The following is a 12,412-nucleotide window of genomic DNA, read 5'->3' on the forward strand; positions in this document are numbered from 1 at the left end:
AGTATGATTGTAATTCTGTTTCAGAGCGGAACTGCTGTGAAACGATCCCAAATTAGGTCTTTAGAGCTTTAGTCGAGTTGTAACCCCGACCAGAAAACTCAATCTTTTCCCCTTTATCTCTGATCTGAGAACACAGAAGTCTGCATTGTCCAGATTTGTTCAAAGTTTGTCCCAGTTACAGATTTCCAAGAGTATAAAAGAGTGACTTTACACAAGACATGACGTGTAATCACTGTGAAAGAATGAGTAGTTTTGTTTCCACGACAGGAGCCTTTCTCTCACACACTTGGCAGGACAAGGGGTCCATTAACACCCCTGCAGTAGGAAGGGTCTCTCTGGAGCTCAGCGAACTCCAGAGCAGTACTCTGATAGGATGCCAACTGTGAAATAAGTTAAATCGTGAAATTTCCTTGCTACTAAATATTCCACAGTCAGCAGTTAGTTGTATCATAAAGTGGAAACCACTGGGAAAAACAGCAAGTCAGCCATGAAGTGGCAGGTTAGGTAAAATCGAGGAGCAGGTTCGGTGGACGGTGATCCGCATAGTGCACAAAGTAGAAAGCTGCAGACCTCAAAACTTCATGTGACCCTCAGATTAGCTCAATAAGAATGTGAAGGGAGTTTCATGGAAGGGGTTTTCAAGGCCATGGAGCCGCGGCAAAGCCTTACATCTCCGAGTGCACTGCTGAGCGTCAGATGTGGCGATGCAAAGCACCTCACCACAGGAGACGTGTTCTCTGAAGTGATGAAGTGTTTCTCTGTCTGCTAACCCGATGCATGAGTCTGGCAGTTCAACTTGGAACGGGGTTATGATGCAAGTCTGTTTTTGCAGGAGTTAGGCTCGGCCCCTTGGTTCCTGTGAAAGGAACTCCTAATGCTTCTGCATACTGAGACATGTTAGCGGTAACATACGTCCAACTTTGTCAACTTTATTAATACAGCACATCAGGAACACATTGTGGCACTTCAAGAGCTAATAAAAGTAGTTAAAACAAAATGGCATTAGCAAAAAGTTGAGATATCAAGCTCTAATATACATGTGAATTTCTCCAATGTGAGATCAATAAAGCCTATCTTATATTATTAAATTAGAAAAAGCAATATCCCTATAACGATGAATGAGCAAGTTTAGTTTAGAAGAAATAGACTGACTTGCGAAGTCGGGACCTTAATCTGACACATGAGCTAGAGCGGAGACTAGCTCTAGCTCATCTGATTTGATGTTTTTACTTTTTGTCTGCACCATCAACACCAAGTCAAATTCCTTGTAAGTGCAAACCTACTTGGCGATTAAACTTGATTCTGATTCTGAGACTGCCAGACAGACCGTCACGTCCAACATCAGTGTCTGACCTAAAAAAAATAAACTTCTGCAAAGATGCTCCCATAAGCAGATTCCCAGATTGAAACTTAGGGAAATTCCTTCCCAGAACCGTTCAAGCTGTTATCTCTGCAAACGGCGGGCTGACACATTAAATCCTTCACTGGATGTCATTCACGTTTAGGTGTGAGGGAGGACAGACGAGCGAAGACGCGCTTTAACAAAATGGTGAACATGATGTGTGAAATGAATTTGAAAATGTTTTTACTCCCCAGGAATGTTTGTCTGTGGGACACGCTCGTCACTCCTGCAAACAGCCTAGTACAGAGTAAGTCACTTTCAGCTTTATTTATAGATCGTTCTGGTTTTATGTATTTTTTTTATTGCACTGCAAAAACAGAACTAAAAATAAGTAAAGATTTCTTAAAATTAGTGCATTTGTGCTTGATTTGAGCAGGTAAATAAGATTATCTGCCAATGGAACGAGTATTTTTACCCCTAAAATCAGATAACTAGATATACTGCACTTGAAATAAGATGATGGAGATGATTTGTTCCTATTTTAAGTGCAGAAATCTTATTCCACTGGAAAATCATCGTATTTACCTGCTCACATCAAGGACAAATACCCTAATTTCAAGAAGATTTTAGCTATTTTTAGTTCAGTTTTTGCAGTGTGAAAATAGCGTTTTGAGTTAATATTTTCCATCTACTCACTGCAAAAAGAGAACTAAAAGTAAGTAAGATTTTCTTGAAATTAGTGTATTTATCCTTGATTTGAGCAGGTAAATAAAATGATCTGCCATTGGAATAAGATTTTTGGACTTAAAATCGGAACAATTCATCTCTATGATCTTATTTCAAGTCCAGTTTATCTAACTATCTCATTTTAGGGGTCAAAAAACTCATTCCATTAGCAGATAATCTTATTTATCTGCTCAAATCAAGGACAAATACACTAATTTCAAGAAAATTATACTTATTTTTAGTTCTGTTTTTGCAGTGCTGTGATACTAAAGTTGTTTGGATTTTCCCCCGCAGTAAACAAAAAAAAAGTATCTGTCATTTAGTGTCCTAATAATATATTATCACAATAAATATTATTTTATCGTGATCTTAACGCAGCTCTCTTCATCATGTAGTTGTTTATTTTCTTTTATTCGCACCGTTCATCTCACATCGCTCATCCCTCTTTCTCGTTAGCTTTCTGCTGCCACGAGTCCGGCGCCACCGTGCTCTCGATGGCACAGCGGCGGCAGCTGCTCCTCACCGGCGGCAGGAAAGGTTGGATCACCATCTTGGAGCTTCCGCACAGACACCAGCGGCAGAGCTTCCAGGCTCACGACTCGCCGGTCAAGGCGCTGGCCGTCGACGCCACCGAGGACTGCTTCATCAGCGGCTCCGCCGAGGGAAACATCAAGGTATTTCTCTCCCTATCACTGCAAAAACGGAACTTAAAATAAGTAAAAATGTTCTTAAAATTAGTGTATTTGTCCTTGATTTGAGCAGGTAAAAAAGATGATTTGCCAATGGAATAAGATTTTTGCACTTAAAATAGGAACAACTCTTCTCCATCATCTTATTTCAAGTGCAGGATGTCTAATTATCTTATTTTAGGGGTCAAAATACTCATTCCATTGGCAAATAATCTTATTTACCTGCTCAAATCAAGGACAAATACACTCATTTTAAGAACATTTTACTGGTTTTTAAATCCATTTTTGCAGTGTAGCTCGTGATGCTGATTGGATGAGACGTATTCCAGACAGGCGGTTGCACGTTTGTGTTTGCTGTTGTTTCTGGTTGGGAAAAATTCAATAGAAGGTGGAAAAATCGATCATTTAAAAAGTGCAAAGAGTAGTTTAAAAGATTAAGCCCTGGATAAGGAAGCCGCGTCGTTTCCTCTGCACAAAGTAAACTTGTCCGAGGCAGAACATCCCTGCAGGGCGTCTGGCACCCAGGTGGGAAAGTGTCTGGCCTTCCTCCAGATCGTCAGTCAGACGACTGGTGTTTGTCCACAGGGGCGGCGAGCCCCATCAAAGTCAATGGAAATCAATGTCACTTGATGATTAACCATCTGCTCAGAACAGCAGTGACTGATGGAGACTTATGGCCAAGGTGCAAGTGGGTGGCACTAAAAATAAGGCAGGAGATTTTTTATTTATTTATTATTTTTTTGAATGAAGACGTACATTTCCTGAGAGAGACTGGGGGGGGTCTTTAATCTCCTGACTCGATTACATTGGTGCCGATCGCACAGCTGTTGCAGGATGGAGCCATTGTGTCCCCGCTTGTGTCGAGGCTGCGAATCTATCTGCGGAGAATTCAAATGACTTTCTACTCTGGATTAACGCTTGTGAAAAAGCTTCAAAGCTCTGTGTGATGTTCCTGATCTGAACTCATTAATTGTATATTGGCTATCTGTGGGGGGGAGAAAAGAAAAAAAAAACGTTCCGTAAATTATCTGCACACGCAGAAGCTTTTTTTTTTTTTTTTTTTTTTTTTTTTATAAAGGGTCGGATAAAAGAGCAGGAACTGTGAGATTAGCTCGTGTATTTATAGACTTTATTGTATGGAATACCTTATCAAATAATAAAGCGCCCCCACTGTGAGCGGAAATGGAGCAACATTAGTTCCTCTGAGTGAATCTTGGTCTGAAGTGGATGTGCTTATGTTATTTTCATGTCTGCCAATCTGGGACAGAACGACCTAAAAGTTGGCAGATTTTTTCTTTTTATTTCCTTTTTTTTTGTCGTCTGCTCAGAACCAGCAGCGTATTATTGTATGCCGTGCCTTGCAAACGTATCAGTACGTCTTTGAACGTTTCCTCCCCCCCTCTTTTGTAACGTCACAGCCTCAAACGTCATTGTTTTACTGTGGCAGGCCGACACATAGTAGTGTACAGTTGTGAAATGGAAAGAAAACGATTCCCTGAAGAAACATCTTTCACTTTCACAGTTAAAGCCACACGCCTCTCACAGGTTTGCCCCACTAGACACTGCCATCTTTTTTTTCTGGCATTAGTGGCAAATTTATTTATTTTTTACAAAGTAGGGTGACAGGAAAGGGGGTTTGAGATGTGGGTCGTGTTCACTACCCCTGCGCCATCGGAGCTCGCCAGAGACCGCCATTTTTTACCTGTTCTTCAATGCATGTCTGTGATTTTCAAGCCTTGCGTGGATTCTCAGCTGGATTTTTGTCTGGACTTTGACTGGGCCAGTCTCTAAGTTAAATACAGTTTTACCTAACAGGGTTTCCCTCAGAATAGTAGTCAATCATGGCGGTAGTTGTCTTAGTGGGTGCGGATCTGGATCGTTGCACGGCGCAAAGCCGGGTACCGTAGCGTGACGCTAATAAGAGCTAGCGCGTTAGCTCTTATGGAGGCTAGCGCGTTAGCTTATGGAGGTGTTCTCCCAGACGGGAACTTTACTGAACGTTTCATGTTGCTCTCAAGCTTTTCAAGTAAACAAATAACGCTTAGCCTGGCGGGGGGGGGGGAGTAAAGCATGGCAGCCCAGCAGGCTTATAATACGGTGGGGGAAACTCTGTCTGAACTCCATTGTTGCTCTGGCTGTATGTTTTGGCTCATCCTGCTGAAAGGTGAGCCTCCTAGTCATTTATGGTCTCAGCAGGTTTTCTTACACTTTTTCAGTCCATCTTCCCGTCAACTTTGACCGACTTCTTCTTTTCCTGCTACTAAAGAAAGCCCCCATCATGATGCTGCCACCGCCGTGTTTCACCATGAGAGGTGGTCATTTTCTCCCCACCCACAGAGTGGGTTTTCAGTTTTGGTCTCATCTGACCAGAACGCTTTCCATTTGTTCTCTCCCTCCTGCACGTCTCGCACCGAACTGCAAACGGGTCTTTCTTTCCAGAATAGTCTTCCTCTCGCTGCTCTTCCATAAGCACAAGATTTTTGTTGAAAATCTGATTAATCTTTTACCTGGCTGTGATTGTGTGCACAATCAAGGAGTTTAACTTTGAGTTTTTGTTACATAAATGACTTGTTTAACCATTTTGTTGTGGTTTTCGATGCAATGTCTGTGCAGTATTCCTCATTAAAGTTCTCTGTCGAGCCTCTGAGGCCTTCACAGAGCTGCTGGGTTTGTGCTTAGATCAGATTACATCCATGGCTCCGTTTACTAATTAGTTCACTTCTGAGGAAAAATTGGTTGAGCTGGATTTTATTGACAGATATCAGAGTAAAGGAGCTGAATACAAATGAATGAATGCAGCCCTTTGCAGACTTCGGGTAATGGGAAAAGCAGGCGTACCAACCGAGACTCCTCTGTATCTGAGTCAGAGGGTAGGTGGTTCAAACCGGCCCAGAAAAAGCAGAGGTAGAGTAATGGACCTGCATTCTGAGGAATCATGGGGTGTACTTAGTTTTTTTTTTTTCCCTCCCTGTGACCCTATTGGATGCATTTGAAGTTGATGCTCATGGCCTCTTCTTACAGCACAGCCTTCTGCAGGTTTAATGTCTGTAAGGTCAGTTTTTCCTGTGACGATCTGTGCCGTTACTCTGCTGCTCTGCTTTGTGCTCCAGACGCCGGCTTTATACCGCCCTATGTGACGACGCCTGACACCGTCTTGGTCCCTAGTTCTCAATTATGGTTCCACAGTGATGAGAAGAGCTACTAAAGGCCATCGGAGCACAACTGTCCCTCTGAGCCTTTAAAAGACTTTGAAGACTCGTCTCCTCTGAGGAGCCCCTTCTCTTCCAAGTTCCATAAATTGCCGCCGCGTTCTTCACTTGCACCCCCCTGTTCTTTGAAAATATGTTGTTCAAGACATTTAGACTCGTCTCCCCGCTGTGCCTGAGCTGTTTCCTCTGATGAGATGCTCTTACTTTTATGCCATTTGAGTCAAATGAGTGAAACTGGGCTTTAGAAGCAGAATGAGCGCGACTGGAGGGCAACCAGTTTGGTCATTTGATTTTAAATGTTTAAAAGACTTGGAAGTGGAGCTGAATGTGCTTGTGGAGGGTACAGTGCTATATGTGACAAACACAAAGTGGTGCATGTTAGTGAAAGTTATGTTACAAACAAAAATCTAAAAGGGCAATCAGCCCTGTTTCTAAACAAACTGCTTTTAGAAATGGGTTGATTGAATAATGTCCGTGTGTGTCATTAAGTCTCAGTATAAATCCAGCTGTAAGGAGAACATCAGTCAGAGAAGCAGCCAAGAGCCTCCTGGTAACTCTGGGGCAGCTGCAAGGATCCACAGCTCAGGTGGGAGGAGCTGCCCTCCACAGATCTGGGCTTTATGTGAACAACGGCGATGTTGAAAGAACGTCCTAACATGTTCCTTTTTTAAAGTTTGTGTCTCGTCTTAACGTTTCGTGGCAGCCAACATGTGGAGGAACGCGTTCTCTTCAGATGAGACCGACACATGACGTCTCTAACCAGAGCTTCAGCAAACGGGTTTAGATCAAAGCATATTTATGTGTCAGAATGGCCTAGTCAAAGTTCAGACCGTAGTCTTTCCAACCAGTTTTGTTTTTACTTGTAAAACAGCACATAATTTTCCCTCCACTTCACAGTTTTGTCTCACTTTGTGTTGTGATATCGCCTACAGTCCCAGTAAATCACACTGACGTTTGTGATTTGTAACGTGGCTAATCGTGACAAAGACCAGGGGTGGGAATATTACCATCTAATGTAGAACAGATTACTAGATCAATGTGTGCTTCTGTGCTTTTTTGTCTCTCTTGTTGTGTCTCTGTTCTGTCTTCTCTAACTCCCAGTCGGTTGAGGCAGATGACCGTTCATACTGAGCCCGGTTCTGCTGGAGGTTTTACCTTCTGTTAATGGGGAGTTTTTCTTTCCACTGTCGCTTCATGCTTGCTGCTGATGATTGCTGCAAAGCCATGGACAATGCAGACGACTCTCCCTGTGGCTCTACGCTTCTCCAGGAGTGAATGCTGCTTGTCGGGACTTTGATGCAATCAACTGGTTTCTATATATAGGACATTTTTGACCAATCTGTATAATATGATTGAATTTGACTTTGTAAAGTGCCTTGAGATGACATGTTTCATGAATTGGCGCTATATAAATAAAATTGAATTGAATACTTTTCCTCCTGTGAAACAGACGGCCTACAGGCCAGCTTCATCATCCCTCGGTCGTGCTGCGAGCCTAGCTAAAAATAGCAGCACGTTGTAGCGTTTAACAAAGGTTACACAAGCAGGAGCTGTTGGCCGTGTTCAGCCATAGATTAAGATCGGGGGGGGGACAGCAGGTGGACAGGATCTGCCTAAAATAAACCACCACTCCCATATTTTATCCAAACGATGAACCGCATCGAGCCGCTTGACATGTTTTCCAAACGCTAAATTTCTGTCCTGGTCTTGTTTCCCCTTCCCTCCCAGGTGTGGAGTCTGGCCACGCAGTGCCTCCTCTACTCCTTCCCCAACGAACACGCCCGCCAGTCGCTGTTCAGGAACCTCGGCACGGGCGTCATGCAGATCGAGGTGGGACCGGCCAGCCACATCTTCTCCTGCGGCGCCGACGGGACCATGAAGTTGAGGACCCTTCCCAACCGCTTCGCTGCGGCGGGAAGCGGCAGCAGCCCCGGCAGCGACGTCAAGTTCTTCATTTAGGCGGGGCGGGAAAAAAACGCCGAGTCGGAGGAAGCGGCGTCGCTTTCGGGAGGAAAAGACGACGCCTGCAGCGACAAGACTCTGCTGCGTTTTTTTTTCCTCTTTTCATGAGATGCATAAAGAGGACATCTTGTCTTTAAGGGCGACCAAGCACAGGAGCTTTTTACAAGTGTTAAAAACTGCAGCTGCCGTTGACGTCTTGCATAAAGAACAGGTGGGGAGGGATGACACAACCCAGCGGCTTCCAGGCAGAACCCGTCGTATCTGGTGGGTCAAAGCAGAGCACCGGGGGGGTTTGTCCGGATCAAACGGCTCTTTGGGAGCGACTGGACTCAAAATCTGCCGTTTTGTAGCTGTAGATAAATACGGGAGCTCGTCTTCACGTGGGGGGGGGGAAACGCGTCTTGCTTTCTGACAGATCGTCTGGATCAAACCCTAATTTGTGCAATAACGGAGGTCAGCGTGGGCCTCGTCTGCTGAATTCACCCACGCAGACGGCAGCTTTCAGCTCTGCGGTGACGGCAGGGAAGACGCCACGCAGGCAGAGATCTTCCTGCAGCTTAGCAGTTTCACCACGACGCTCATCCAGTGTAAGATTTAGCCGTAAAGATACGTTCAGGTGGATCGGCTCTTCTGGGCCGAGCCGGGCTGCTTGTTGTGTGCTGCGGGACGTACCGACCTGGTGTAGCCGCTTTGTCCGCCGTCCTGTGAGGGAATGTGGTTTAATGAGTCTGATGGGTGACGTCTACCAGCAGAAGGTCTCAGTCATTATGTTGGATCTGCGGTCAGAATCTGACTCATTTCAGACGAGTCCACCAGCCCAGCAGGGATCAGAACCAATAGTCACATAAAAAGTTACAATAAAATCTTTTTTTTTTTCTTCTTACAAATTCAACGTTTTTTTTTTGTTGTTGTTTTTTTCATAATATATTTTAGAACTTTATGTCTCTGCTTCACAAACACGGAAACTGATTTAGAAATGAAGGTTTATCATGTCAAACTGGCTACTTTAGGACACCAGGTGCACCAAACAGTGCAGCTGAACCACTAAGCAGCTTCGCAATAAATGTATTTGGACATATTTTCACATAGATTCATACTTATTGATGCTCTCCTGAGACCATCAGTGATTAAACTAATTTTCCCAACTCTGGGGTTTGTAAACACAATCAATTAGTGAATATCTACAAACAATAATTGTCCATCCTTAAAATGACATGCCGTTGAATTTAATCATAACCTTTATTTATATTTTTGATTAATAAAATGAATGAAAATACTGATATCTAGTGGTTTAAAGCACATGAGCTTAAAATGGTTTGTTTACGAGGATGAAACGAACAAAATTGCTACTTCTGGGGACAAAACGGCGGGTGAAGTCCCGACTGTAAGCAGCAGCAGCAACGCAGCGTCGCTCCTCTCATCCATCTCTGTCAGAAAGCAAGTATTTCTCTCAAAGGCCATCTCATCTCTGCTCCAGTGTCAGTCTGTATTTGCACATAAGAGAAATTAAGCTAATTCCATGTAGTGTAACGCGTAGAACTACAGCAGGCAGGCTAAAGGTGGTAGGGTAGTAATAATGGTAATAATAATAATGCTAATAACGGCAATAGACCTGAGGATGTTTGTTTATCCCGGCCCCAATTTAAGCAGCGGTGTTAGAATCAACATTAAGTGTCCTTAATCCTCCGAATCTCCTCCTGCCAACCTGGCGCAGTGCATTGATTATAGTATTAAGACTGTGTTGCACAAAGTAGCTTTAATTTATCAGAGCTTTTTGTTCACGTGTGACTCCACAGATTATTACCTGTCCTCATCTGAACATGTAGCAGGAAACATTGCTGTTGACAATTTTTTTTGGTTGGGGGTGGGGGGTGTATGAGGCTGAAGTAGGGGAGTGTGTATGAGGCTGAAGTAGGGGAGTTGTTTTAATGGAAAATCTTGTTTTACTCCAGGAACAGTGCAATTCCCCCTGACCGACTTGCTTATGTTGGTTTAGTGTTAAATCAGTCGTCGCCTTGTGTTTCGTCCAACTGCAGCACTTTTCTTTAAGGAAAGACATCTGAGCTTTTCCTGACCGATACGATTTCTGTTTGGATGGTGTTTTTTTTTTATTATTTTTGTTTTTTGTTTTTTTGTTTTATTACAATTTTGACCTATTCTGATTTTTTTTTTTTTCTCTCTCTCTCTCTCTCTCTCAGGACTATAACACATAAGAGAGGAAAAATGTTTGCTGCAAGTTTGTCTTTTTGATTTCAACATGAAATGAAGTAAACACAGATTTTTTTTTATTTATTTTTTTTATTTTTTTTTTCCCCTAACTGCACCAGAACATATCTCACCTAACATTTATCAGATTTTTGTTCAAATCCAGAGAAAAGCACATCAAGGTACTTGCTGCTGATTGATGTGTTTATGGAGTGAAAATGGCGGGACTTCCTAGTTTTGACGCATTTATTGAAATATTGGCTGATTCCGACCTCTGGCCTGGTGCATCTCTAGGAATATCACCGCGGTTGATGTTTAACATGATGCATCTTCCTTATTCTGATTATAATCTGTTAGGATTAAAGCCCTTAAAATTTATAACGGATATAAATAATCTTAAGAAAAGCTTTAGAGGAAACACGTTTAATGCAGTTCTGTGTATATATCTATATAAAACCACAAACTGAGTTTATTTTAATCTCGACTAGTCGTAGATAAATGGTGGGTGACGGTAATAGTCACTTTATGAAGATTATTCTGTACAGACGGGTATGTTTATGAAATATGTTCATATTTAGGGGTGTAGACTGCTCAAAAGGCTAATTTAATTCAGATTTTTCCTTCTTTTTGCTCCGCAGAGCTGAGTGTTCATAAAGGTCAGTTTTATTGTAGCCAGCCTGAGTGTATTCTTGCAGAAACTGGACAATAAAAGGACTTTTTTTTTTAAAAACAAATCACTGCTCATTTCTTTAAAGTCCTGCAGTTTAACAGCATTTCGTTTCAGGTTGCAGCTGCTGCACAAGACGATCAAACGAACGTAGCTGTCCTAAATGAAATTGAAATGTTTGTGTTCAGCTTTCTTTTCCTCCCCTTTTAATCTTCCAAATGTGAACTTGATTAAATAAGTCTAATTTTCTAATGTAAATCATTGAATTATATACAGAAATCTACTGATGTAATAAAGGAAAAATGTGAAACAAGCTGCTGTGTTTGTAATTTTGGAGTTTTTTTTTTTTATCATAATCGGCTTTATTGGCTAAGACTGTGCACATACAAGTGCTCACAGTGGGTGAACATTAAGTATAAATGTATACAGAAACTTTAAAGGAATTGAAAAGGACAAAATGAGCTGAGTGTGCATAAATTAAGAAAAAAAAACAGATGTGGCAAAAATATAATTTTGTTTCACAGCAGTGTTCGTCTTCATTTTAACAGGAAATTGTTTACAGTTTCCACTGATTATGACTTTAACCATGTAAGGAGTGTCTTCGTGCAAACAGACACATCTGATTAGCTTTAATTTATTTGTAAATGACTCAGAGATGAGCCGAGCACTCGCATCTCAGGCCAAACTGTGACTCACGCTAACATGCAGGCCGCACAGGTGGAACCGAGCCCGGCACTATTGGCAGTCTTCGTCTTACCCTAGCATAATGGTCTTCATTTATCTTTACGGAAACAACTGTGAAACTGACACAAACGTCTCACTTTTATGGGTTTGACTGAGTTTACTGCCTAATTGCGACACGTCTTCTAATATGAAAGCTGGAAATAAGTTAGCATACTGCAAAAACGGAACTAAGAATTTGTAAAATGTTCTTAAAATTAGTATATTTCTCCTTTGTTTTGAGCAGGTAAATAAGATGATTTGCCAATGGAATAAGATTTTTGCCCTTAAAATAGGAACAACTCATCTCCATCTTATTTGTAGGATGTCTAATTATCTTATTTTAGGGGTAAAGATACTCATTCCATTGGCAGATAATATTATTTACCTGCTCAAATCAAGGACAAATACACTAACTTTAAGAACATTTTACTTATTTTTAGATCTGTTTTTGCAGTGCAGTCTTTATTGATGCCACTTGTCTACTGAAGATACTGAAGACAAATGAGGCATTTTTCTGCATTGCTACATCTTACACAGGGTTACTTTTTTGATCTAGTAGTTGAATATACAGGTAAAAGCCAGTAAACTAGAATATTTTGAAAAACTTGATTTATTTCAGTAATTGCATTCAAAAGGTGTAACTTGTACATTATATTTATTCATTGCACACAGACTGATGCATTCAAATGTTTATTTCATTTAATTTTGATGATTTGAAGTGGCAACAAAATAAAATCCAATTTTATTTTATTTTTTTTAAGGAGGGGGGGTGGGGGGCAGCAGGACATTGGCTTTGCAGCTGGCCCACCACCTCATTGCCTGGGTGGACGGACGTCGCCTCTTCTGGTATGTCTGCAATTAGAGACATTGCTATGGAGATGGTGACGTT

The 12,412-nt window shown here is 41.9% G+C and overlaps 1 protein-coding gene across 3 annotated transcripts in view; it reads left to right on the forward strand.

The window, feature by feature from the left end:
• The window catches only part of LOC105931350 (dmX-like protein 1), an 86,676-nt gene extending 75,563 nt beyond the window's left edge, over positions 1–11,113 (forward strand). For all 3 annotated transcript variants that reach the window (XM_012869986.3, XM_012869987.3, XM_036143900.1), the window contains 3 exons: positions 1,597–1,649; positions 2,525–2,742; positions 7,695–11,113. In XM_012869986.3, coding sequence (XP_012725440.2) covers positions 1,597–1,649; positions 2,525–2,742; positions 7,695–7,925 — 502 coding nt within the window. In that variant the 3' untranslated portion in view covers positions 7,926–11,113. The remainder of the gene's footprint in view (positions 1–1,596; positions 1,650–2,524; positions 2,743–7,694) is intronic.
• The last annotated feature ends 1,299 nt before the right edge of the window (positions 11,114–12,412 follow it).

This window comes from Fundulus heteroclitus, chromosome 12 (genome assembly GCF_011125445.2).
Source record: "Fundulus heteroclitus isolate FHET01 chromosome 12, MU-UCD_Fhet_4.1, whole genome shotgun sequence".
Lineage (NCBI taxonomy): Eukaryota > Metazoa > Chordata > Actinopteri > Cyprinodontiformes > Fundulidae > Fundulus > Fundulus heteroclitus.